The following is a 25,902-nucleotide window of genomic DNA, read 5'->3' on the forward strand; positions in this document are numbered from 1 at the left end:
CTACCTATTCTTGATTCACCCTGCAGTAAACCTTTCTCTGCTCCCAACTCAGACGTTTCAGTATCATTTGGCCTCACTGTGCGTCAGACACATGTACTTGTAACTTAAATAGTTTTATGAACAGCATATCCAATCTTGGGGGTATTTTCCAAGCTAAAACAGAATGAACCTCGCTAACAATTAAGCAGGCGTCCTCTGTGTTAGTTCACACCGGATCTCTGGGGCACGTGTGCTGATTTCTGCACTTGTAACTCTGGCACCTTCTCTGGGCGAGAGGCTGATTTATCTCCATCACTCAAGCTAAGGCCCAACACCAGGCACGCGGTACGTGCTCAAGGCTAATGGAAGAAAGGTTTGGACGCTTTAGGCTTCCAAGGGACAGAAAAGCAGCGTGCCTGAAAAATAAGTTTTTCTGGATTCTAACCCGTATTAATTCACTTTGAGGCAAAGGCAGATTTCGCCCCTCTACTGAGCCCCAGATTTTCTTTTTCCCTCCCAAGGCTCCTGAATACACCTTAAAAGGAAGATGGAGCGTAAATCAGGCCAAGGAGTGGCTGCCATTCACTTGGGAGGCCTTGGTGCTTTCTGCCCTTTGTCCACCTGCTAATCTCTGCCAGCCCCGGGCCCCGCGCTGTCCTGTGAAGCCGTGAGCCTGAGCTTTGAAGAGGAGGGGGCGGGGTTGGTACTGAAAAGCGGCGGAACCAAAGGCGAGGGAGCGGCGCTGCCGGGGGGAAGGAGGAGCCACGGGACCGGCAGGCCTGGTTCCGAGGCGGCGGCGGCGGCGGCGGCGGCGGCGTGGGGATGGAGCCCCTGCGGGTCCTGGAGCTGTACAGCGGCATTGGGGGTATGCACCAGGCGCTGAGAGGTAAGAGGGCACAGGGCGCCTCCTCCCTCGCGCGTTGTTGGTGGTCAGAGCTCGGGCTCCTGGGAGGGGCGGAGCGGCGAGACACTAGGGGCGGAGACTGCAGGGGAAACTCTGTGTGTGTGTGTGTGTGTGTGTGTGTGTGTGTGTGTGTGTGTGTGTGCGCGCGCGCGGGGGAGTTGCTCGGTTGTCATAGAAATCGTCGGCTCGGCGCCCCAGCCGCCCCTGCGGGCGGAGACTCCCTCCCTCCCCCCGCGAGCCTGGTCCGAAGGGCGGGCGGGGCCCCTGCCTGGACCCAGTTTGTGAGTCCAGATCCGCAAGGCCTGGATGTAAAGTCAAACCAAAGCGGTACCGCCAAAGGGGGAGGGGTGAGCCCCCTGCCCTGTGCCAATCCCCAATTCGGTATGGCTGTCACCAGCGGCGTGGAAACTAGGTCCTTCACCCTCGAGGAGGTCACAGCGGGGGAGGGGAGGTCACTGGGCTGGGTTCTGCAGGTGAGGGACGAATCTTCAAAGGGATAACTACAGTGCCACATAGAAGTTAGTGAACACTCAGCAGAACTGTAGGGGAAGCCGGGAGGAAAATCCCGGTCAGTTCTGATCATTGAAAAGAAACATCTTGTCTTGTTACTTCATGTCTGGGTACATTTAGGCGCCAGAAGCCCTGAGTTCAAACTTAGTTGCAGTGTGACCTTAACATTTTTGAGCCTGTTTCCTAGTTTCACAACGTGAAAAGTAATTCAGAGATGGAGAATTATGAGGATTAAAGAAAAAGTGGGTAAAACCTTTAATAATGCCTGGTACCTTGTAGCCACTCACAATATTATAAAGTATTGTCAGGATTTTATGTATCTTTTCCATGTTGAGGTTTTTAAATTTCTTTGGTCCTACGTTGGAACTGCAAGGTTTATTTTCAGTGACATTCACTCAAAAATATTTATTGAGCTCCTCCTATGTTCCAGGTACTGTGCTAGGCACTGGAGGTATAGCGTGACAAATAGATTTGGAACGCACATGTTTATTCTTAAATTACTATGACAACCGCAAAACTGAAACTTCCCTGCTTCCTTTTTTTTAGTACCAAAGATAACAAGAGACCAATACCGTAAGACACAGACAGTATGTAATGAGTTGAGCACATACATTTTCTGAGCATATATATTGAGTTTTGATTCTAGAAGAGGTTAGTGATTATTAAATTTTTCTTGCCTACCAATTATTTGATGGCTCTCTATGTTCAGTTCGCATACCAAAATTTACCAGCAGGAAAACAAAACAAAACTTTAATATTATTTGCTCTCTTAGTTAATTTTCTAGGATTGTATAATGTCAGCATTTTCTCCATATCTTGAAACCCCTTAATGAACATGATTTTAATGGTTATGTAGTGCTTTATCACAAGCTATAATTCAGCTACTCCTTAAGTGTTGAATGTTCGATATTTCCCCCCATTTTTTTGCAAGTATAAATGTGCTGCAATTAATTATTCAGCATAAACCTTGATTTTTCTCTTTAGTGTGTTTTGTAGAAGTCAAATTAATTAATAAAAGACTGTGTGCTAGGTACTAAGTTAAAAATTATGAGAATTTTTAAAGACGTTTGATAACGTAGCAAATTGCTTCTCAGAGGTTTCTGAGTGCCTCCTCAAACTACATATTCCTCAGGGTTTGTATTATCCATTTTTAACCTTTGTGAATTTGATAGGGGAAATTGTATAATTTTAATCTGCATCTTTTGGGGGGTTAATTAGTTAGATATTTTCCCTTGTACTAGCCAATGCAACCTGAATTTGTACACATATTTCTATTACTACTGCTACCATCTCGAATCTAAGCTATATCATCTTTCACTTAAATTATTAAAACTAGTTTCCCAACTGCTCCCCTGCTTCCTTCCCAACTGCTTCCACTCTGCTTTCCTACTCCGTCCTTTCTCCACATATCAACAAAGTGATCTCTTACCCAGTAAACTGGATCGCGTCACTCTGCTTCAGTGGTTTCCCTCTGAGGTTAGAATCACAGCCCCCTCTTCTTAGAAGGCCTGTGAGATCTGGCTTCTGTCCACCTCTTCAACCTTATCTCTCCCCTGCTTCTCTTTTCCAGGCTTGCAGGTCTCCTTTCTCTGTGTTTCTCAAACTCTCAAAGTTCCTGTTATGTTCTGGCCTTTGCTTTTGCTGTTGTCTCCACCCAGAGTGCTTTAACTGTAGACTTTTCCACTGCAGCTGCATTTCATCTTCCATGGCTTAGTTCAGGGGAGCCTGCCTTGACTGACCTGTGATCCAGATTAGCATTCCTGCTGCCTCTCTACCTGGACTCTCTCTCATCTTTTGGTTTGAGGTCGACGTACGTATTAGGGATATTGCGTCTTAATCACCCTGCACGCTTCTCTTCCAATGTTCATTTATTATTATTATTATTATTATTATTATTATTTTTGGGTTACGCGGGCCTCTCACTGTTGTGGCCCCTCCCGCCGCGGAGCACAGGCTCCGGATGCGCAGGCTCAGGGGCCATGGCTCACGGGCCCAGCCCCTGCGCGGCATGTGAGATCTTCCCGGACCGGGGCACGAACCCCGTGTCCCCTGCTTCGGCAGGCAGACTCTCAACCACTGCGCCACCAGGGAAGCCCCAATGTTCATTTATTTGATGTGCCAAAGTTTAAAATTTTTCTGTAATAAAATGCATTGCTGTTTTCCATGGGGTTTTTTATATAATAATACAAACTAATAACAATGCCGATTAACTGCAACAATTATGTCAGGCCCTGTTTTAAGTATGTAATAAGCTAGTTAATGGTAGAGCCAGTATTATAACCTAGGTCTCTCTTTTTTTTTAATTAAAAAAAGTTTTTAAATTTTTTGCCCACGTGGCATGTGGGATCTTAGTTGAAGCCAGAGTCTTAACCACTGGACCACCAGGGAAGTCCCTGTAACCTAGGTCTCTTAACCCGACCTCTTAACCATGCTATCTATGTTGCCATTTTTCTAGTTAGATCCACTAATTGAATCTATATCTTAAATAATAAGAAACAGCCAACAGGAATAATACTGAATTTAAACTTTGGCAAATTTCCAGATAAGGTTTATGACTGAATATTTTCTGCAGTAAAATGTACATAACAAAATGTGCCATTTTAACCATTTTTAAGTGTATTTGGTAGCTTAAGTACTACATTCACAGTGTTGTACAATCATCACTGTTGTCTGTTTCCAGAACTTTTTCATCATCCCCAAAACAGGAACTCTATTCTCTAAATAACAACTCCCCATCTCCTCTCCCCCAGCCCCCGGTAACCACTATTCTGCTTTGTCTCTACCAATTTGTCTTTACTGGGTACCTTATATAACTGCAATATACAATATTTGTCCTTTTGTGTCTGGCTTATTTCACTTAGTGTGATGTTTTCAAGGTTCATCCATGTTGTAGTATGTATCAGTACTTCATTCCTTTTTATGGTTGAATAATTTTCCATTATATGCATATACCATATTTTGCTTATCCATTCATCTGTTGATGGACCCGTGGGTGGTTTCCACCCGTTGGCTATTGTGAATAATACTGCTGTGAACATTGGTTTATATGTGTGTGTCTGAGTCCCTGTTTTTAGTTCTTTTGAATATATACCGAGGAGTAGAATTGCTGGATCATATGGTAGCTCTGTGTTTAACTTTTTGAAGAACCACTAAATTGTCTTCTTTAGTGGCCGCACAATTTTATATTCCCAAGGGCAATGCATGAAGGTTCCAATTTCTTTATTTCCACATTCTTGACTTGTTACTCCCTTTTTCTATTTTTTTTGATAATAGTCATCCTAATGGGTGTGAAAAAATATCCCATTGTGCTTTGATTTCCATTTTCCCTAATAACTAAGGAAGTTGAACATGTTTTCATGTGCTTATTCGCCATTTGTGTATCTTCTTTGGAGAAATGTCTAAGTCCTCTGCTCATTTTGGAATTGGGTTTTTTTGTTGTTCTGTTGTGTGAGTTCTGTATGTATTCTGGATGTTGATCTTTTATGAGGTATGTGATTTATAAATATTTCCTCTCACATAACTGAATTCTAGTAGTTATCAAAGGTATATTTAATTTCTTTGGCAGCGTGACAGATTTGCTTCAAACCCAATGGACCTTTTAATACATCAGTAAACATTTTTCATCCTTAGCTGTATATGCAATATGCTATTGTATTGTTGCAGTAACTACATAGATGCTTCTGTATCTTCTAAGTTTCTTTTAACTTTATTTTATATCTGCATGTCCATGTGTTAACTTAGTTCTCGTTCTGTGGTATTTTTCTTTGTTCCTGTACCACCTGTAGCACAGAAGCACACTTGTGACAGGTTTCTCTGTAGCAGACTATTGAGTTTATTATTGAATTGGTATTCACTCTACCGTCACATTGGTAAAACCATAGTTTGCTTAGTCCAAATTTTTGTATGATACAAAATTCGTAGTTGCAAAGCACAGAATCCACTCTCTAGCTAACATCAGCAGAAAAAAAATTTTTAAAGGGCATTTGGAAGCCCACAGAATTTACAGGACACCCAACAAACAGGTCAAGACAATGGGGGCACCACTCGAACCACATTCCGGGCACCGGCCCCACGAGTCCTCATACTGACATCACAGCTTCCACCAGTAATGCTGGGGACTGGAGGTGAGAAGTGCTGTCACACTTTTGCCTTGAAAAGGGCATCTTTACCACCTCTCTTACCAAAAAAGATGAGTTTTCTCATTTGCTTTCTTACATTGCTGTTTCTGAATTGAAGTTATGTGAGAATGCAGTTGGTTGGTGGCCATTAGATCCCATTGCCAGACTAAGAAAGCTGGGAGAGTGAGTTCTGACTTCAGTTTTGGGAAGAAGGGACTCGTAAAGTGGCAAAATTTTGAACAACAGGAAACGTAGGCAAAGATTCTAGATGGCCACAAGCATAGTAAATGTCATTGCATTCTTTAATACATATTTGCCCCTGTACAGGAACCACTTATTACCACTTTGATATTATTTATGCCTGCATAGCCTGTAGAGTTTTGGCTAGAGAATCTTCCAAGTGAAAACATTTTTCAGAAAGTAGTGGAAATAGTAGTTTCATGAGTTAAATAGCAGTGGAACCTGCAAGGACACCTGCAGATATGAATGGTTAGCAAATAAGAATCTGCTTTTCTCATAAAATATAATGTCAGAGAAAGAGTAAAATGTGGTTTAAGGTGGTGAATAAAGGAAAGCTCTAGCTGATTACTATTATATATCTAGTCAACTATTGGGACAGCCTTAAAAGCAAAACGTCTTGCCCTCCCAAATAATTTTGAAAGGTCTTTCAAGGTGTTGGTTTTGAGTTTTAGCCACATAATACTTATTCATATTTAGTAAGAGTTACCCAGCCTTAATATTTTCTGTTAAAAGGATAGGCCTGTCATAGTTATTCATTTTCTGAATCTCTTTTGTCTTTATTTCTCAATGACTTATATTCCAGCTTGGGATTCTACCAAACTACTTTGTGATTTGGTGTGCTTATAACTGAATGGGATAAGTACATTATGATGAAATGTAGAGTTGAATGTCACCAGGGGTAGTTTTGAAACACCAGTTGTAAGGGGCTGAAATTTGAACTGCTTAACTTTTTTTCTTTTATATTTATCCTTTGAGGTTGTAAAAATGTCCTCTTTATGCCTATTTTCCCACAGTTATTCTTGTATGACTTACTGTCAGATTTAAAGTAAAGCAAGGCAAAAATGTGTCCCGTTTAAAAATATGTATCATTTGTTGTTTGGTATCTGTGGGAGTTATTAGATTGTTTTTTCTCTGAACTTGAAATACAAGGAAGAAATATGTAGAATGAATTTTTTGTATTTAAAGAGGAGCATCCCAACTTTCCATTGGATGACAGAATTACCTTTCTTTTATGTGATGAAAAATGAATGCATACTTCACTGCAGAGTATTTATTACAGTAAGTCCTCTACCTACAAACCTTCAAAGGTGCAAGCTTGCATTCACATGTCCAACCAGGTAAGTTAGTTCACGTCTCTGGCGTACACTGTCACGTGTGTGCATCCTCTACAAGTGGCTGTGCTTTTGTGCACTTTACTGTACAGGACTGTATAGAGTACAGTATCTTTATTTCGGGCCCAGGATGTCTGGAAGCAAGTGTGGAAGCAAGCGTAAAAGCAGCGGTGTTGTAGCTGGTACTGCTAAGAAGCGCCGAGCGATAACAATGGAAACTGTACTGTAAGATTAAAAATGTTTTCTTTATTTTTTGTGTTTGTTTGTTATGTATTATTTGTGTGAAAAGTATTATAAACCTATTACAGTATGGTACCATATGGCCGATTGTGTTAGGTGGGTACGTAGGCTAACTTTGCTGGACTTATTAACAAATTAGACTTACAAATGTGCTCTCGGAATGGAACTCGTTCATATGTAGCGGACTTACGGTACTATATTCCACACATCAAATTACTTCTCCCATGTTAATGAATAGATGACCAGTTTACTCTGTGTTAGGACGTATCTATTGGGTTTTTTAGGGAGCTCAATAAATAGTACCCCTCTTCTTAATTCTGAACAAAAACAGAAACAAAACAGAAGAATAAGGCAACTAGGAAATCAAAATCTATATGATTTTTATTACGAATAAAGGCTGAGTTGGAGCATGTAGCTTAGTGAGAAGAGGCCAAGTGGGTCAGCTCATGTTCAACCAGAGAAGTCGGCAGCTTACCTTCCGGGCACGGCTGGAGAAGCAAGCAGAATGTGTGTTCCCTGTGGGTAGTGCATTCCCAAGAGGAGGGGGGTTCTGAGCAGCCCTGTCCAGTTTATTCTTCCCAAATTAGCCAGTTAGAGACGTCAACTAAGAAGTCCACTGAAGAGAGTAAAAGGATAGGATAGGGGAGGAGTTTAGAGTGAATAGAAACCACTCACTTGGAGGACACAGCAGTAAATGCCTCCCATTTTACATTAACTTTGCTGACTGCTTTCAGGAATCCTTCAGGTATTATAGTTTTTAAAAATTTTGCAAATCATTCTTTTTAATATTTGATACATAAACTCTTTCTGGCAGTCATTTGGTAGTGTCCAGTCATTTGAAATTGGATAGCTTGTTTTTACAGCAGCTTGGTCTTAAGTCATTGTTATTTGGCTCCATGGGAGAGTAACAGTGGACAGTGTTTATGTAGGAGCGGCTCAAGGAGAGGCCTCTCATTAGGAGCGCAGTTCTGTTGTCAGAAGGGCTTCCTAGCTGTGTGGCCTTGGGGAAGAATGAAGCTTTCGGTGCCTCAGTGTCCTCTTCTATAAGAGGATAATAATAACACCTACTTCGAAGGGGATTATGAATGAATAAAAATAAAGCAGTAAATAGAGCTTGGAACACAGGAAGTGCTCAGTCAATGTGGGCCACTATTCTCAGAAGTCATAACGTTATAGAAAGTTATTACATGTTGTTAAAAATGGCCTTTAGAAGAAGCTGATTATTAAATGTTTGAAGTTGTCAGAGAGCTTTCAGACTAGATTTGAATTAAACAGGAATAAGTTGGTGAAGGAAAGAATCATTTACAGCTACTATAGATGATACGGAATGAAAATGAAGAGTAAAACAAGGGCATTGAAGAGAGTGGAATATTCCGTTTTGCCCTGTTGACTCCCTAGGAAGCTTACCTTCTCTACTAGAGAACAGATTTCCTAGCCTGGATCCACTTCATGTTCGTTTTCGTGGCACCTGTCCCAGTGTTTTCTGAAATACTCCGTGTGTTTCTCTGAGTGATAAAATTAATGCCATTATTTAGGAATAAGACAGGTCTGCCACATCACTAGCTGTCTAAATATTGGAAAATTATTCAACTTTCTGGGCCCAGGTACCCTGTATGTGAGATGGATATAATACCTCCTCATAGGGTATTATGAACGTAAAATGAAACAGTTGATGAATGAAAAATAACGTGGGTACTCAGTACATCTTAGTTCCTTTTCTTATTCCCACATTAATTGTAACTAGCTTTTTTCTCGTAGTTGTGTTGGATTCCCTTATTGATAAAATTGGGATAACAATACTAACTTTATAGGCTTGTTAGGATTTAATGAAACAGTGTATACATAGAGCTAGTATAGTTCCTGGTACATAATATATAAATAGTACTGATGATGTTACTTAGGAAGTTGAACATTTTCATATGCTTGTTATTTGTATTAATTTTGTGGCTTGTGTATGTTTCCATTGGTATATTCTTTTTTATAATTGGCGTTTGTGGTTCAATTTTGTTATGATATTTTTACCAAGCAGGATTTTGAAGGATGATTGGGAGTTTTCCAGAGAGTAAAAAAGGGAAAGTATGTACCAGACAAAAGGAGAATTCTGTACAGACACATAGGCATGAAATAGCATGGTCTATGTGGATACATACAAGTATTAAGATATTATTGCAATATAAATGCTCCAAGACAGTAGAAGGTGTTTACAAGTTACCAAATCATGAAATGCCATGTGTAACCTGATAAGGTGCTTGGATTTTTATCTTCTAAGTCTGATTAGTGAAGGAAGGTTAATGAACCTGTTGGGGTTATGTTCTAGAAATTTTGCCCTATGACCACAGGAGGGGTGAGGCGATTAGAGGCAAGGTGGTCAGTTAGGAGGTGATTGTTGAGAGATGATGAATGTAGGCAGAGCCAATAAATGGAGAAGACTTTTACTCACAAGATATACAAGATCTGAAAGGCAGCAAAACCTGGTAGTTATTGGGATGTTAGGTACCCAGATTTCTGACTTGGATGATTTAACAGATGGTACAGTCAAGGTTGGGGAGAAATAATAGGTTCCATTTCAGAGTTACAGAGTTTGAGTTTTCCTTGGGACCCATGGAAATTGTGCATTTGGGGCTGAGGGAGAGAGGACTGGAGACGGGGATTTATTTCTCTGTATATGTGAGTGTACAGAGAAGAGGACCAACAAGATGGAACACCGAGGGTGCTGTTTTTTTGTGGCTAGGCAGATAAATACAGGAAGTCCCCTACATACGAACGAGTTCGGTTCCTAGAGCATGTTCGTTAAGTCCAACAAAGTTAGCCTAGGTACCCAACTAACACAATCGGCTATATAGTACTATAATAGGTTTATAATACTTTTCACACAAATAATACATAAAGAACAAACGCAAAAGATAAAGAAAACATTTTTTATCTTACAGTACAGTTTCCATTGTTATCGCTTGGCGCTTCCTAGCAGTATCAGCTACATCACCTCTGCTTTTACGCTTGCTTCCGGACATCCTGGGCTTGAAATAAAGATACTGTACTCTATACAGTACTGTACAGTAAAGTACACAAAAGCACAACCACTTATAGAAGATGCACGCACGTGACAGTGTACGCCAGACACGTGAACTAACTTATGTGATCGGACATGCGACCGCACATTCACATGTTTGAAGGTTCGCAACTTGAGGATTTGTATGTAGGGGACTTACTGTAGTATTCAAGGAGAGAAACTGAGCAGGAAAATTAGAGAGCAAGAAGTAGAACCAAGAGAACATTGTGCCATGAAAATAGAGAGAGGAGGGGATCTAAGGACTGATCGGATAATACCAGCCAAGTGAAATAAGGATTAAAATGAGTTCTTGGATTAGTTGCCACTTCCTGGCTGATATCCTATGCACCAGTCTTCTGAGGAATTAATCGGTGTGCCTTGATGGTTAAGTAAGTTCAGAAAACTTCTCATGACTTTGGCCCTTGAATCATTCTCAGGACGCATTAATGTATCCCAGATGTTGAGAAGCCCTGCAAAAAAGACGCTGTTTGGCTTAAAACAGCACTTCCTCACACATATGAGCAGGGTGTGCTTTTTTTTTTTTAGCGAGAAAGGGGAGCACCGTTAGCACCCTGTGTAATAGCGTTCCTCAGCTGTCTTGGGAAATGCCTGATGGGCAACAAGAGGGCACCGATGGGGGGAGATGCCGGCGAATGAGAAGGGCTAGGGCTGTCTGATTATATCGACAGCTTTGACTAAGTCTAAAGTAAGCTTCTCTGTAGTTTTTCTACGTGGCGGGATGTGTTAGTGTTCCCGTTATCCCTGTTTTGTTCTAAAGATGTGCAAAACTGAGCTCCTGTTCTCCTTACTCCTCCCAAACGTGCCCCCCTTGCGGCCTTCCTCATCCCAGTGACAGGCATCCCCCTTCTTCCAGGGGCCCAGCCCTAGGTCTTGGAGTCATCTCTGTGTCTTCTCTTTCACTCACATCAGCAAATTCCATAGGCTCTACGTTCAAGCCGTATTTTTAATTCCATCCTTCCTCTCCGTCTTCACCTGTACCACCCCATCTCTGTCCTGTTTCATCAGTCTCCTGGGCCCTGAGCTGCGTGTTCAGTGTCGCCCCCGATTCTCCTGCTCTTGCTTCATCCCGAAACACTGCCAGGGGGTCGGGGCTTGGCTCTCATCCTCAGGATGCTCAGTTTCTCTGCAGTGTCTGCACTCAGATGAAGCACCAGGCTGTGGACCTGGGATCTAGGTGCTCCAGCAGCTGTCTGGAGGGGTTGGATACCATGACTCTAAGTGGAGAGGAAGGGAGAGTCATACGTGTGAAACAGTAGGGGGGAAAAATACACACACACACACACATACACACACACACACACACACACACACACACCCCTAGTTCCTAAAATCCTTGTAATTTCCTAAGTGATAAGAGCACTAGGGGCATCTTTTGTTCTAATATTTGGTCTTTGACTCTGGTTCCTGACACAGAGCTCCTAAATCTCTTAGAATTCCCTGGGTGACAGGAATGTCTTTTGTACTAACGAGATGGCTCTTGTTGGGCTCCTGGATGGCTTCAGAATGGGAACTGGCCACCAGAAAGATCAAGTGATAATTAGAAGCTTGGAACTTTCAGTCCTACCCCCATCCTCTGGGAAAGAGAAAGGGGCTGGAGATTATCACTGACTGATCATGTTTCCATGATAAAGCTTCCATAAAAATCCTAAACGTATAGGGTTTGTAGACTTCTGGGTTGGTGAAGGTATCCATGTGCTGGGAGGCCTGTGCACCCCAATCCGTGAGAACAGAAGCTCCGGCACTCGGGACCCTTCCAGAACTTGCCCTACATATCTCTTCATTTGGCTGTTTATCATCCGTATCCTTTAAAATATCCTTTATTATATAATAAACTGGTAAACGTTAAGTAAGTGTTTCCCTGGGTTTTGTGAGATGTTCTAGAAATGATCAAATCCAGGGAGGGGGGTCATGGGAACCTCTGATTTGCAGTTAAGTTGGATAGAATTTGTGGTTAACCTGGGGATTTCCTATTTGAAACTGGCATCTGAAGTGGGGCAGTCTTGTGGGGCTGAGCCCAGAACTGGTGGGGTCTGAAGCTGTCTTCAGGCAGATACTGTCAGAATTGAATTGAGCTGTGGGCATCCAGCTGGTGTCACAGAGAACTGCTTCGTGTAGGGAAAAAACACATCTTGTGTCAGAAGTGTTGTGAGTGTGGTCGTAGTCTGCGACTAGAGGGGACACAGGAGTACTGTTCCTGGACACCCTCATGGGGTGACTAGACCACAAAGAGAAAGGCTGAGGGAGGGCTCAGCAGAGGTACCGCCTCCCCTTCCTCCCCCACCCGTGTCCCCGCCCAAGTGCAGATGTGCGCGTGGGACGTGCTGCTTGGGCCACGTTGCGTCTTCGCTGCAGGGCTTCTGTCCCCTGTGATGCGTCCCTCCCCCGAGACAGCCTGTCTTACCCAGACCTTCTGAGAGCGCGGTTGGCTGGGCTTTCTTGTGAAGCTGTGACATTTAGTAAAGCACTGCCTTTTGTTTGCTTTCCCTCCTTCCCTTCCTCACTACCTTCACTTTTGCTACTTTGAGGTTTTACCTCCCAGAAAAAGCATTTGAAGCCAAACTTTGCCTTGGGTTCTTTTTCAGGAAACCTAACAATTATTACAGTCGCCTTTTTACTGGTCTCCTTTCTTCTGCTCTATCACCTCTAGTTTATTTTCAACACAGTGGTCAGCGTGATCCTTCAGAAATATGTCACAGAGGGCTTCCCTGGTGGCATAGTGGTTGAGAGTCTGCCTGCCGATGCAGGGGACATGGGTTCGTGCCCCGGTCCGGGAAGATCCCACATGCCGCGGAGTGGCTGGGTCCGTGAGCCATGGCTGCTGAGCCTGTGCGTCTGGAGCCTGTGCTCCGCAACGGGAGAGGCCACAGCAGTGAGAGGCCCGCGTACCGCAAAAAAAAAAAAAAAAAAAAAAAGTCACAGAAGTCACTTCTCTGATTAAAACTTCTGAGAGGTGTCTCATTTCACTCAGTAAAAGCCAGAGTCCTTAACCCACAGCCCTCCTTGATCTGGAGCCAGCCCCGTTCTCTTTGCCCACATCCCCTGCACCTCTCCCTGCTCACTCCATTCCAGGCTTGCCCGCCAGCTGAGTCAGTCTGAGCAGCTCTAACAGAGTACCAGAGACTGGGTGGTTCATAAACAACGGAAATTAATTTCTCACAGTTCTGAAGGCTGGGAAGTTCAAGATCCTGGTGGCAGCATGGTTGAATTCTGGTGAGGGCCCTCTTCCAGGTTGCGGAGTGCCGCCTTCTCATCATGTCCTCACTTGGTGGGGAGCAGAGGGGAAGCAAGCTGTCTCATGACTTTTTAAGGGCACTAATCCTGTTCATGAGGGCTCCACCCTCATTCACCTACTCCTAATTCTAATGACGTCCCAAAGGCCCCACCTCCTAATACCATCACATTGGGAGGTAAAGTTTCAACACATGGATTTTCAGGGGACATAAACATTCAGTCCCTAATACCAGTCTCTTGCTGTTTCTCCTACAATGCAAGCATGCTCCCATCTCTGGACCTTTGCAGTATCTCTTCCTTCTGTTCTAGAAAGTTCTCTCATATCTGCCAGACCTGCTCCGTCGTTTTCTTCAAGTTGCTGCTAGTGAGACATTCTCTAACCAACATATATAAAAATTGAACCAGTTCCTTCTCCCACACTGTCTGGCTTAACTCTGCTTAATTTTTTCCCATAGTACTTTTCATTGTTAGGCATATTATATACTTACATACTTATTTATTTGTTTTTTGCCCCTGCACTAGAATATAAGTTCCATAATAGGATAGATTTTGTCTAGAACATCACTTATGCATATTTGTTGAATGAATGAATAAATGAACAGGGGTCATGTTTGCTATGAAATATGTATAGCTTGAAGTAGACACCATTATACTGTGACAAGCTTAAGCTTAGTTATTAAGTCTGAATCATAAAGGTCTCTCTCTCTTTTTTTTTTTTTTGGATGAGCTAAGTCAGCATTTCCCAAAGTTGGTCCATGGGTAGTGTTTTGAGGGATAATAGGTGTTATGCAGGACACAGAACAAATGTATATATGTGTGTGTGTATGTTTGTGTGTTGGAGAGTGGCCAAACAAGTAGAATCATGAAAGTTTTTTGTATGCACAATTATATGTGAAATTTTAATAGATAATAGAGATTTTTTTCTGTACCACATGATAAAACATTTCTCAAAATAATCACATCTATTGAGAATAATAAGTTGGTTTTAACTCAATGTAGAATTTTAATCGTGTGTTAATAATGAGATATGGTGAAAATAATGAAGTTCAAGTGTTTTATTTTTATCCTTTTATTCCTGTCAAGAAATGTTACCTCTTTCTATGGAAAGTTGAAAGGAAGAGTTGATTTGTATGACAGCAAATCTATAAGTGATTACAGAATGATTATTATCATAAAGGTATATGTGTTTAATGTTACATGTAGAATTTGGTATTTGTTGGTGTCTGGAGCCTTCTTAGGATTTCTGTTGGCTTTTTGCTTTGCCCTTGGAAAATTGTCAGCAATATTTCTAAAACGTGTTCTTCAGAAATAGTGCCAATCAGCTTTCATCCTGCCTAAAAGCTAAAACAAAAAAAAGAAAAAAAACATACATCTCAGTTTTGGAAAATAGGTAGATTGTATGTTGAGATTAAAAAAATACTATAAATACCATTAGTTTACCTGGTTCAATAGTTGCTTTTACTTTTATCCACTAGTTATTTTCATTCTGGGACTTTTAATCACCACAAACCTAGCAAAAAACCTTGGACTAAAGTAAAACAACTCTAGGGCTTCCCTGGTGGCACAGTGGTTGAGAGTCCGCCTGCCGATGCAGGGGACGCGGGTTCGTGCCCCGGTCCGGGAAGATCCCACATGCCGCGGAGCGGCTAGGCCCGTGAGCCATGGCCGCTGAGCCTGCGCATCCGGAGCCTCTGCTCCGCAATGGGAGAGGCCACAACAGTGAGAGGTCTGCGTACCGCAAAAAAAAAAAAAAAAAAAAAAAGTAAAACAACTCTATTAGAGAGTTAATCATAACAGTTCTTAAGCATCTCTTAGTGATTTTTGTTCAAACTTAATAGCGAATTTAATAATCCCTTTGTACTCAGTGAATGAGACTTAATTTAAGCAACAAATGCCAGAGCCTTTTAACACGTACACGACCCTCATAGACTCTGGCATGTGCCTTAATTATAGGTGAATTTCGGTCCAAAAAGAATCCATAATTCAAAGGCTTTACAGTTACACAATTCTAGTTAGAAGTACTTCAAACTTTAATAGATCAAATAAGAGATACTAAATAAGTAATTTTACCTTATTTCAAATTTTTTCCTAAAATCCCTGAGATTCAGATGGTAATAAAGTTCCAGAGTAATTTCTCTGTTTCTTCAGAAGGCATTTTATTTTTGTGGCCTCATTTTACTTTTGTGGTTATTATTTGCTGAGTTGATTGTTAAAAAAAAAAATGTTTGTGGATTTTTGCTTACTACTGATCATTTATCTCTGCTTTACTCTCCATCCAATGAGATTTCCGTCAGTTAATTTTGAACTGTCAGAATGTTGGTGACCATGCTTGAGGGGAAAAGATGTGAATCTATAATTTTACAGATTTTTTTGTGGGTTGGCATTTCAGTATCTGGCTAGGGAAACATACTTAAAATCCAGAGGTCTGTTTCTAATACGAGATTCTTTTGCATTTCTCCCATGATTGTAACAACAAAGGGCTTGTGATGTCATTATTTAAAATAAAAACAAAACCAAAACCCAAACATATATACGTATGCCCTTAAAGACATATTTGTCATAAGACACATTTGTCTTATGACATAAGACATATTTGTCTTATGACATAAGACATATTTGTCTTCAATGCAATATATTCATTTTTCCCCCAAAAGTTATAGTACTCCAAAAAGAGGATGTGACCTTGTATTTTAGTTCTCATGAAGGATCTTCATATTCCTCAACTACTGTATTTTGAACAGCAAAGTAATAAAATGCTGCTTGGATAAGTTACATTAGCCTGAAACAACGTAATACCAGTTTAGGATGCTTGTTGAGGTCACTTGATGAAATTGATGAAAAATCATACAGCTGAATTTAGAGATAATTTTTGGGAGGATGACCTTACCATTACAGGTATTAGATATCATTGTAAACAAACGTTCTAGAAATTACATTATAAAGCAATACAGTACAGGGTTACTTTGTGGAGATCACAAATAGCTAATGGGTGTTTGTGGTTGGCATAAAATTTCCAGGGACATTATCATGCATGAATTCAAAAAATGCTAGATCATAAGTAACTCTGAACAGAAGTTGATGTGCTTTTGAAAACTGTGTTAGCTAACTTGAAAAGTGGCTTTATGGATGATAAAGACCATGATTTCAAAGATGCATATAGAATAAAATTGTTTCATGAAATTTGAGTGGATAAAGTAATAGTTCTAAATGAACATAATAAGACTGTTATTTAAAATATGTTTATATAATGAAATTAATAAATTATATAATATGAAGTCATTTCATTTCATTGTCTATATAATGGAAATGGCTGTACATCTAATTTTGGATATTCTCATGTGGAAAATGGGCAACTGGCTTTTATGCTAGTTGTCTTATATTCGGGTACGTACGTACAGTATGTGTGTGTGTGTAATGTGGATGAATGTGGACACAGAAATAGGTCGGGGAGGATGCACATTGTCCTGCTGTCAGCATGAGCTCCCGGGAGTGGAGTGAGGATGGTGGTCTTGCTGTCCTACGAGCACCAAGAACATTGCTGTTTCAGTGCGGTTGCACTTGCTGCTCCCTTGCCTGGTATGCTGCTCCTCACACAGACACACGCCTAGTCCTTCGTGTTTACTCTAATGTCATCTTCTCAGGGCTTCCCTGGCCAGTATCCAAAACTGCACCCTCTGCCCTGCCTCCCCGTACCCCTTTCTGTTTGATTTTTACCCTCAGCACTAATTACTGCCCATCGTACTATCTGTTTACTTGTTTATGTTTTTAATTGCCTCTCCTTCTAAAATGTAAGCTCTATAAGGTTGGGATGTTTTGTGTCGGAATTTTGTTTTGTGTGTGTAAGGATTTGTTTGTTTTGTTCTATTTTGTTCACTGTTGTATCCCTGGCATCAAGAAGAGTGCTTGCACAGAGCAGATGCTCAATTAATATTTGTTGAATGAGTGAATAAGTTATAGGGTATGAGCATTTTAAAGATTGATGATATTGTCAAGTTCCTTTTTAAAAGGACATACCAGTTAAATCTCATAGTGTTTGTGTGACCACAGATATGCCAATATAGTATTTAAGACTATAGAATTTACTAGGTGAAATTGTTACTTTAAGTTTTTGATTACTAGTGAAGTTGAATATTTTAAAAATATCATTTTGAAGGACTTCCCTGGTGGTCTGGTGGTTAAGACTCTGGGCTCCCAATGGAGGGGGCATGGGTTCGACCCCTGGTCGGGGAACTAAGATCCCACATGCCACATGGTGTGGCCCCCCCCAAAAAAATCATTTTTACATTTAGTGCTCTTTTTATTTTTAACTGTATCTATAATACATTTATTAAAAATTGGGAAATACTGAAAACATACTCATGTATTCATTCAGGACATAATTATTGACTGGTTTCTGTGTCAGTTACTGTGCTGTGTGATGGGGATACATATAGACATGCCGTATTCTTTCCTCCAGAGATTATGGTCTGCGCAAGTACTGATGCTACACAAATGAAGAAGAAAATTTAAAAATAAAAATCATATGTGATGTTCATGCAAGGATAAACCCTGCTGAGGATTTAGATGGTATGTTTTCAGTTTGCATGTGTCCATGAACATTAAATTATAGCTTTCTTTTTTCACTTAGAATATCTTGAATTTTTCCTTGCCATTAAATGTATTTTTGTAAACTTGGTTTTGTTTTTTTTTTTTGTGGTACGCAGGCCTCTCACGGTTGTGGCCTCTCCCGTTGCGGAGCACAGGCTCCGGATGCACAGGCTCAGCGGCCATGGCTCATGGGCCCAGCTGCTCCGCGGCATGTGCGATCTTCCCGGACCGAGGCACGAACCCGTGTCCCCTGCATTGGCAGGTGGACCCTCAACCACTGTGCCACCAGGGAAGCCCGTGAACTTGGTTTTTAATGGTTGTGTGACATTCCATTTTATGGAATTTCCACAAATAGGTTGCTTGTAATTTTCACTATTATAAATAAAATAACATTTATACTTTATGTGAATCTTTTCTCTACGTCTCTGTATTGCCTTATATATTAGTTTTCTATTGCTGCTATAACAATTTACCATAAACTTAGTGGCTTAAAGCAACACAACTATATTATCTTACAGTGCTGGAGGTCAGCTGTCTTAAAATCAAGGTGTCGCTGGGGCTGGTTCCTTCTGAAGGCCATAGGAGAGAATCTGTTTCCTGGCCTTCTCCAGTGTCTTTAGGTCACCCTACAGGTGGCTTATGACCCCTTCCTGCATCTTCAAAGCCAGAAGTGTAGCATCTTCGAATCTTTCTCTCTGACCTCTTCTTCCCTCATCACATCTCCTTCTCTGACTCTAACCCTCCTCCATCCTTCTTGTGATTACAGCAGGCCTATCATCTTAGCCAGGATAATCTCCTCTTTTCAATAAGATCCTTAGTCATATCTGCAAAGTCCCCATTGCCATGTAAGGTAACATTTCACAGGCTTCAGGGGTTAGGATGTGGACATCTTTGAGGGGTCAGTATTCTGCCTGCCATATCTTAGCATATGTGCCCAAAGATAAAATTGGTAAGTCCAAAGCAATTTTTAACACTTTGGATACATACTGTCAAACTACTCCTAAAACACTGAATCCTCATTTGATGTTCATATCTGTAGTGAGAATTCCTATCACACCTGGTTTTTCTTAGCATTTGATATTCTTACTTTTGATAATAATAATAGCAAATGTTTATTGAGTGATTACTATATGGCCAGCACAAACGTAAGAGCTTCATAGGTATTAATTAATTTAATCCTCAGAAGACTATGACGTAGCTACTTTATTATCTCTGTTTTACAGGTAAAGACACTGAGGCATAAGGAGGTCAAGGAACTTGTCTAAGTCACACAGTTGGAAATGGTGGAGCTAAAATTCAAACACAGGCAGAGAAAGAGCTAACTAGTTAGATATCCATATTCTAAATCGTTCTTTCTCGGGACACGTGAACAGACACAAACGTGCGCACACACACACACACACTTTGAATAAAAGATCTCTGTAGGGTGTGCCTGTGACAGCCTTGATTTAAAAAAAACAATGATAGATAATATTTGTCGACTACTATGTGGCTTAGTGGAAAAAGGTTTGCATATACTAGCCAGGAGGAGTATGGAGGAGGAAAATGAGGAATGAAGTAATTGAAGTGCGTTTTCCTTTGAGGTCTTAGGACCAGCCTGTACTTTCTGGGCTAGTGCAGAATTCTGAAACTTAATTCTTCATTTAGAAGTGCCTATAGCAGAAATTCAGGTTAGGGTTTAAAACTTCATAAAGTTTATAATGATGAAAAATACAGTATAAACGCTTTCAAGGAGGGTTTACTATAAAGTAAAGAGCTCAATGGCAGGAGAGACGTTTCTAGTTTAATCGTAGGGATCTTTATGATTGATAACATAATTATATTTTTACAAGTCACTTTTTTTCATTCACAACTAACTAGGTACAGGGTACTGATGCTTATATCACTTGTCATTTTTTCATTGACTTTGTCAGAATGACTGTGTCAAAAATTGTCATCTTTTAAATTAGGAGAAAGCATCACCAAAAACGTTTCAACATTTTATAGTGATGAACCATTCATAGATGTTCATTTACTCACAGCAAATTTATGTAAAATAGTCTTTGTTGTTTAAACCTGTAATAGGCTGGATTACATGTGTTTATTTAGATAAATGTGCTTTTAAACATGGTTGTGCCCTTAATTTAAGAGCTTAAGGTGAAGGTCTTAAATGTCATGAGAAAAATGGAGAAGACAGTTTTCTATCCCTTGAATTCTATTAAGTATTTAAATAGGTAGCTTTCAACTCACATTTTGGGCCATGTGCTAATTCTTGTTGATCTCTAAAAAAACTATGTCAGTGTAGTTTAATTCTTATTGTTTTTTATTCTTTTGACTATTGTGTTGATGGGACAAAATAATGCACTGAGTTACAACTGTTTGCTGGCGCACACCTCTACCATCAAGATACAGCTCCTGTCAACACTTGCTGTTTTTCTTAACATGCATACATATACATATACTTTATACTTACTTCGCTTAGTATGATAATCTCTATGTCCATCCATGTTGCTGCAAATGGCATTATTTTGTTCTTTTTTTTTTAACATCTTTATTGGGGTATAATTGCTTTACAATGATGTGTTAGTTTCTGCTTTATAACAAAGTGAATCAGTTATACATACACATATGTTCCCATATCTCTTCCCTCTTGCGTCTCCCTCCCTCCCACCCCCCCATCCCACCCCTCCAGGCGGTCACAAAGCACCGAGCCGATATCCCTGTGCCATGTGGCTGCTTCCCACTAGCTATCTACCTTACGTTTGTTAGTGTATATATGTCCATGCCTCTCTCTCGCCCTGTCACAGCTCACCCTTCCCCCTCCCCATATCCTCAAGTCCGTTCTCCAGTAGGTCTGTGTCTTTATTCCTGTCTTACCCCTAGGTTCTTCATGGCATTTTTTTTTTCTTAAATTCCATATATATGTGTTAGCATACGGTATTTGTCTTTCTCTTTCTGACTTACTTCACTCTGTATGACAGACTCTAGGTCTATCCACCTCATTACAAATAGCTCAATTGTTCTTTTTTATGGCTCAGTAGTATTCCATTGTATATATGTATCACACCTTCTTTATCCAGTCATCTGTCGATGGACATTTACATTGTTTCCATATCTTGGCTGTTCTGAATAGTGCTGCTGTGAACATAGGGGTGCATGTATCTTTTTAAGTTATAGTTTCGTCTAGATATATGCCCAGGAGGGGGATTGCTGGATCATATGGCAACTCTATTTTTAGTTTTATGAGGACCCTCCATACTGTTTTCCATAGTGGCTGCACCAACTTATATTCCTACCAACATTGTAGGAGGGTTCCCTTTTCTCCACTCCCTCTCCAGCATTTATTGTTTGTAGACTTTTTAATGATGGCCATTCTGACTGGTGTGAGGTGATACCTCATTGTAGTTTTGATGTGCATTTCTCTAATAATTAGTGATGTTGAGCATCTTTTCATGTGCCTGTTGGCCATCTGTATGTCTTCTTCAGAGAAATGTCTATTTAGTTCTGCCCATTTTTGATTGGTTTTTTTTTTTCGTTGCTGTTGTTGAGTTGTATGAGCTGTTTGTATATTTTGGAAATTAAGCCCTTGTCAGTTGCATCATTTGCACGTATTTTCTCCCATTCTGTAGGTTGTTTTAGGTTCATTTTGTTTATGGTTTACTTTGCTGTGCAAAAGCTTGTAAGTTTCATTAGGTCCCATTTGTTTATTTTTGTTTTTATTTCTGTTGCATTGGGAGACTGACCTAAGAAAACATTGATACGATTTATGTCAGAGAATGTTTTCCCTATGTTCTCTTCTAGGAGTTTTATGGTGTCATGTCTTAACGTTTAAGCCTTTAAGCCATTTTGAGTTTATTTTTGTGTATAGTGTGAGGGTGTGTTCTAACTTTATTGATTTACATGAGGCTGTCCAACTTTCCCAATACTGTTTATTGAAGAGACTTCCCCATTGTATTATATTCTTGACTCCTTTGTCGAAGATTAATTGTCCATATGTGTGTGGGTTTATTTCTGGGCTCTCTATTCTGTTCCGTTGATCCATATGTCTGTTTTTGTGCCAGTACCATGCCATTTTGATTACCATAGCTTTATAGTATTGTCTGAAGTCTGGGAGGGTTATACCTCTTGCTTTGTTCTTTTTCTTCAGGATTGCTTTGGCGGTTCTGGTTCCATATAAATTTTAGGGCTGTTTGTTCTAGTTATGTGAAAAATGTTATGGGTAATTTGATAGGGATTGCCTTAAATCTGTAGATTGCTTTGGGTAGTATGGCCATTTCAACAATATGAATTCTTCCAATCCAAGAGCATGGGATATCTTTCCATTTCTTTGTATCATCTTCAGTCTCCTTTGTTAATGTTTTATAGTTTTCAGCATATAAGTCTTTCACCTCCTTGGTCAGGTTTATTCCTAAGTTTTTTGTTTTTGTTTCTTTTTTGGTGTGTGTGTGTGTGTGTGTGTGATTTTAAAAGGGACTGTTTTTTTTACATTCCCTTTCTGATATTTCATTGTTAGTGTAAAGAAATGTAGCCGATTTTGTGATTTTTTGAAATGCAAGAAGCTTTAAAAAGAAACAAGTAATATACTTTGGTAATTATTTTAAACTCAGAATCCTTGCATGTCTGTTTTTGCTTAATACTTTTATTCTTAATTAAACTATCACTTTGAATGAAAAGAAATAGACATTAGATGTATTCAGCTGATCTTCCATTTCACAACTAGATGTCAGTGTTAACATATCTGATTAGATGTTTCAGATGTGATTATAATGAGGTAATTCAAGAATTACTCACCTATATGAGATACAGTTCAGAAAAAAAAATAAAGAAGGAAAAGAAGAAAAAAGCTACTTATTTCAAAGTAGGCCAGTTAATTTTATATTTACATTTAAAAATATTGATTTTCTTCCCCAGCTTAGCTATCCATGAACAATTAAACTGTTTGATGCATTTGGTTAGGAAAGGCAGGTGGCGTGTGAACTTGTACCTTTTTACTACTACCAACCAGATGTTCTCCCCTTCAACTTTTCCAGAAAGTGTGATCAGAAAAAGAAGGAAAATAACCATTATTCAAAGGTGGTGTGTGTGTGTGTGTGTGTGTGTGTTTCTTGCTCACTTTAATAAGAAACATATTTAAGAGCAGGAATTATGCATGTATTTTCAGTGACATTTCTTTTTTGTTTTTTGGGTTTTTTTTTTTGTATTTTCTCTATCACTTTTATTATTTTTTAAAAAATTTATTTTTTATACAGCAGGTTCTTATTAGTTATCTATTTTATGCACATTAGTGTATACATGTCAATCCCAATCTCCAAATTCATCCCCCCCACTTTTCCCCCTTGGAGTCCATATGTTTGTTCTCTAAATCTGTCTCTATTTCTGCCTTGCAAACCCGTTCATCTGTACCATTTTTCTAGATTCCACATATATGTGTTAATATATGATATTTGTTTTTCTCTTTCTGACTTCACTCTGTATGACAGTCTCTAGGTCCATCCACATCTCTACAAATGATCCAATTTCATTCCTTTATATGGCTGGGTAATATTCCATTGTATATATGTGTGACATCTTCTTTATCCATTTGTCTGTTGATGGGCATTTAGGTTGCTTCTATGACCTGGCTATTGTAAATAGAGCTGCAGTGAACATTGGGGTGCATGTGTCTTTTTGAACTATGGTTTTCTCTGGGTATATGCCCAGTAGTGGGATTGCTGGGTCATATGGTAATTCTATTTTAGTTTTTTAAGGAATGTCCATACTGTTCTCCACAGTGACTGTATCAATTTACATTCACACCAACAGTGCAAGAGGGTTCCCTTTTCTCCACACCCTCTCCAGCATTTGTTGTTTGTAGATTTTCTGATGATGCCCATTCTAACTGGTGTGAGCTGATACCTCATTGTAGTTTTGATTTTCATTTCTCTAATAATTAGTGATGTTGAGCAGCTTTTCATGTGCCTCTTGGCCATCTGTATGTCTTCTTTGGAGAAATGTCTATTTAGGTCTTCTGCCCATTTTTTGATTGGGTTGTTTGTTTTTTTTAATATTGAGCTGCATGAACTGTTTATATATTTTGGAGGTTAATCCTTTGTCCATTGATTCGTTTGCAAATATTTTTTTCCCATTCTGAGGTTGTCTTTTTGTCTTGTTTATAGTTTCCTTTGCTGTGCAAAAGCTTTTAAGTTTCATTAGGTCCCATTTGTTTATTTTTGTTTTTACTTCCATTGCTCTAGGAGGTGGGTCAAAAAAGATCTTGCTGTGATTTATGTCAAAGAGTGTTCTTCCTATGTTTTCCTCTAAGAGGTTTATAGTGTCTGGTCTTACATTTAGGTCTTTAATCCATTTTGAGTTTATTTTTGTGTATAGTGTTAGGGAGTGTTCTAATTTCATTCTTTGACATGTAGTTGTCCAGTTTTCACAGCACCGCTTAATGAAGAGACTGTCTTTTCTCCATTGTATATCCTTGCCTCCTTTCTCATAGATTAGATGACCATAGGTGCGTGAGTTATCTCTGGGCTTTCTATCCTGTTCTATTGATCTATATTTCTGTTTTTGTGCCAGCACTATACTGTCTTGATTACTGTAGCTTTGTAGTATAGTCTGAAGTCAGGGAGTCTGATTCCTCCAGCTCTGTTTTTTTTTCCTTAAGATTGCTTTGGCTATTCAGGGTCTTTTGTGTCTCCATACAAATTTTAATATTTTTTTTGTTCCAGTTCTGTAAAAAAATGCTATTGGTAATTTGACAGGGATTGCATTGAATCTGTAGATTGCTTTGGGTAGGATAGTCATTTGCACATTATTGATTTTTCCAGTCGAAGAACATGGTATATCTCTCCACCTGTTTATATCATCTTTGATTTCTTTCATCAATGTCTTACAGTATTCTGAGTACAGGTCTTTTACCTCCTTAGGTAAGTTTATTCCTAGGTAATTTATTCTTTTCGTTGCAGTGGTGAATGGGATTGTTTCCTTCATTTCTCTTTCTGATCTTTCATTGTTAGTGTATAGGAATGCCAGAGACTTCTGTGCATTAATTTTGTATCCTGCAACTTTACCAAATTCATTGATTAGCTTTAGTAGTTTTCTGGTAGCACCTTTAGGATTCTCTATGTATAGTATTATGTCATCTGCAAACAGTGACAGTTTTACTTCTTCATTTCCAATTTAGATTCCTTTTATTTCTTTTTCTTCTCTGATTGCCATGGCTAGGACTTCCAAAACTATGTTGAATAATAGTGGCGAGAGTGGACGTCCTTGTCTTGTTCCCGATCTTAGAGGAAATGCTTTCAGTTTTTCACCATTGAGAATGATGTTTGTTGTGGGTTTGTCAATATATGGCCTTTATTATGTTGAGGTAGGTTCCCTCTATGCCAACTTTCTGGAGTGTTTTTGTCATAAATGGGTGTTGAATTTTGTCAAAAGCTTTTTCTGCATCTATTGAGATGATCATATGGCTTTTATTCTTCAATTTGTTAATATGGTGTATCACATTGATTGACTTGCATATATGGAAGAATCCTTGCATCCCTGGGATAAATCCCACTTGATCATGAGGTATGATCCTTTTAATGTGTTGTTGGATTCTGTTTGCTAGTATTTTGTTGAGAATTTTTGCATCTATATTCATCAGTGATATTGGTCTCTAATTTTCTTTTTTTTGTAGTACCTTTGTCTGGTTTTGGTATCAGGGTGATGGTGGCCTCATAGAATGAGTTTGGGGGTGTTCCTTCCTCTGCAGTTTTTTGGAAGAGTTTGAGAAGGATGGGTGTTAGCTCTTCTCTAAATGTTTGATAGAATTCACCTGTGAAGCCATCTGTTCCTGGACTTTTGTTTGTTGGAAGATTTTTAATCACAGTTTAAATGTCATTACTTGTGATTGGACTGTTCATGTTTTCTGTTTCTTCCTGGTTCAGTGTTGGAAGGTTATACCTT

General features: G+C 39.7%; 1 protein-coding gene across 6 annotated transcripts in view; it reads left to right on the forward strand.

Moving 5' to 3' along the window:
- Positions 1–756: 756 nt before the first annotated feature.
- The window catches only part of TRDMT1 (tRNA aspartic acid methyltransferase 1), a 59,213-nt gene continuing 34,067 nt past the window's right edge, over positions 757–25,902 (forward strand). For 5 of the 6 annotated variants that reach the window (XM_022580600.3, XM_089906372.1, XM_022580597.3 and 2 more), the window contains exon 1: positions 757–865. In XM_022580600.3, the coding sequence (XP_022436308.1) occupies positions 802–865 (64 nt within the window). In that variant the 5' untranslated portion in view covers positions 757–801. The remainder of the gene's footprint in view (positions 866–25,902) is intronic. The other variant, XM_022580605.3, reaches the window with a different exon arrangement.

Source organism: Delphinapterus leucas, chromosome 2 (assembly GCF_059928025.1).
Source record: "Delphinapterus leucas isolate spDelLeu-1000000601 "Yukka" chromosome 2, BTC_Dleu_Yukka2, whole genome shotgun sequence".
Classification (NCBI taxonomy): Eukaryota; Metazoa; Chordata; class Mammalia; order Artiodactyla; family Monodontidae; genus Delphinapterus; species Delphinapterus leucas.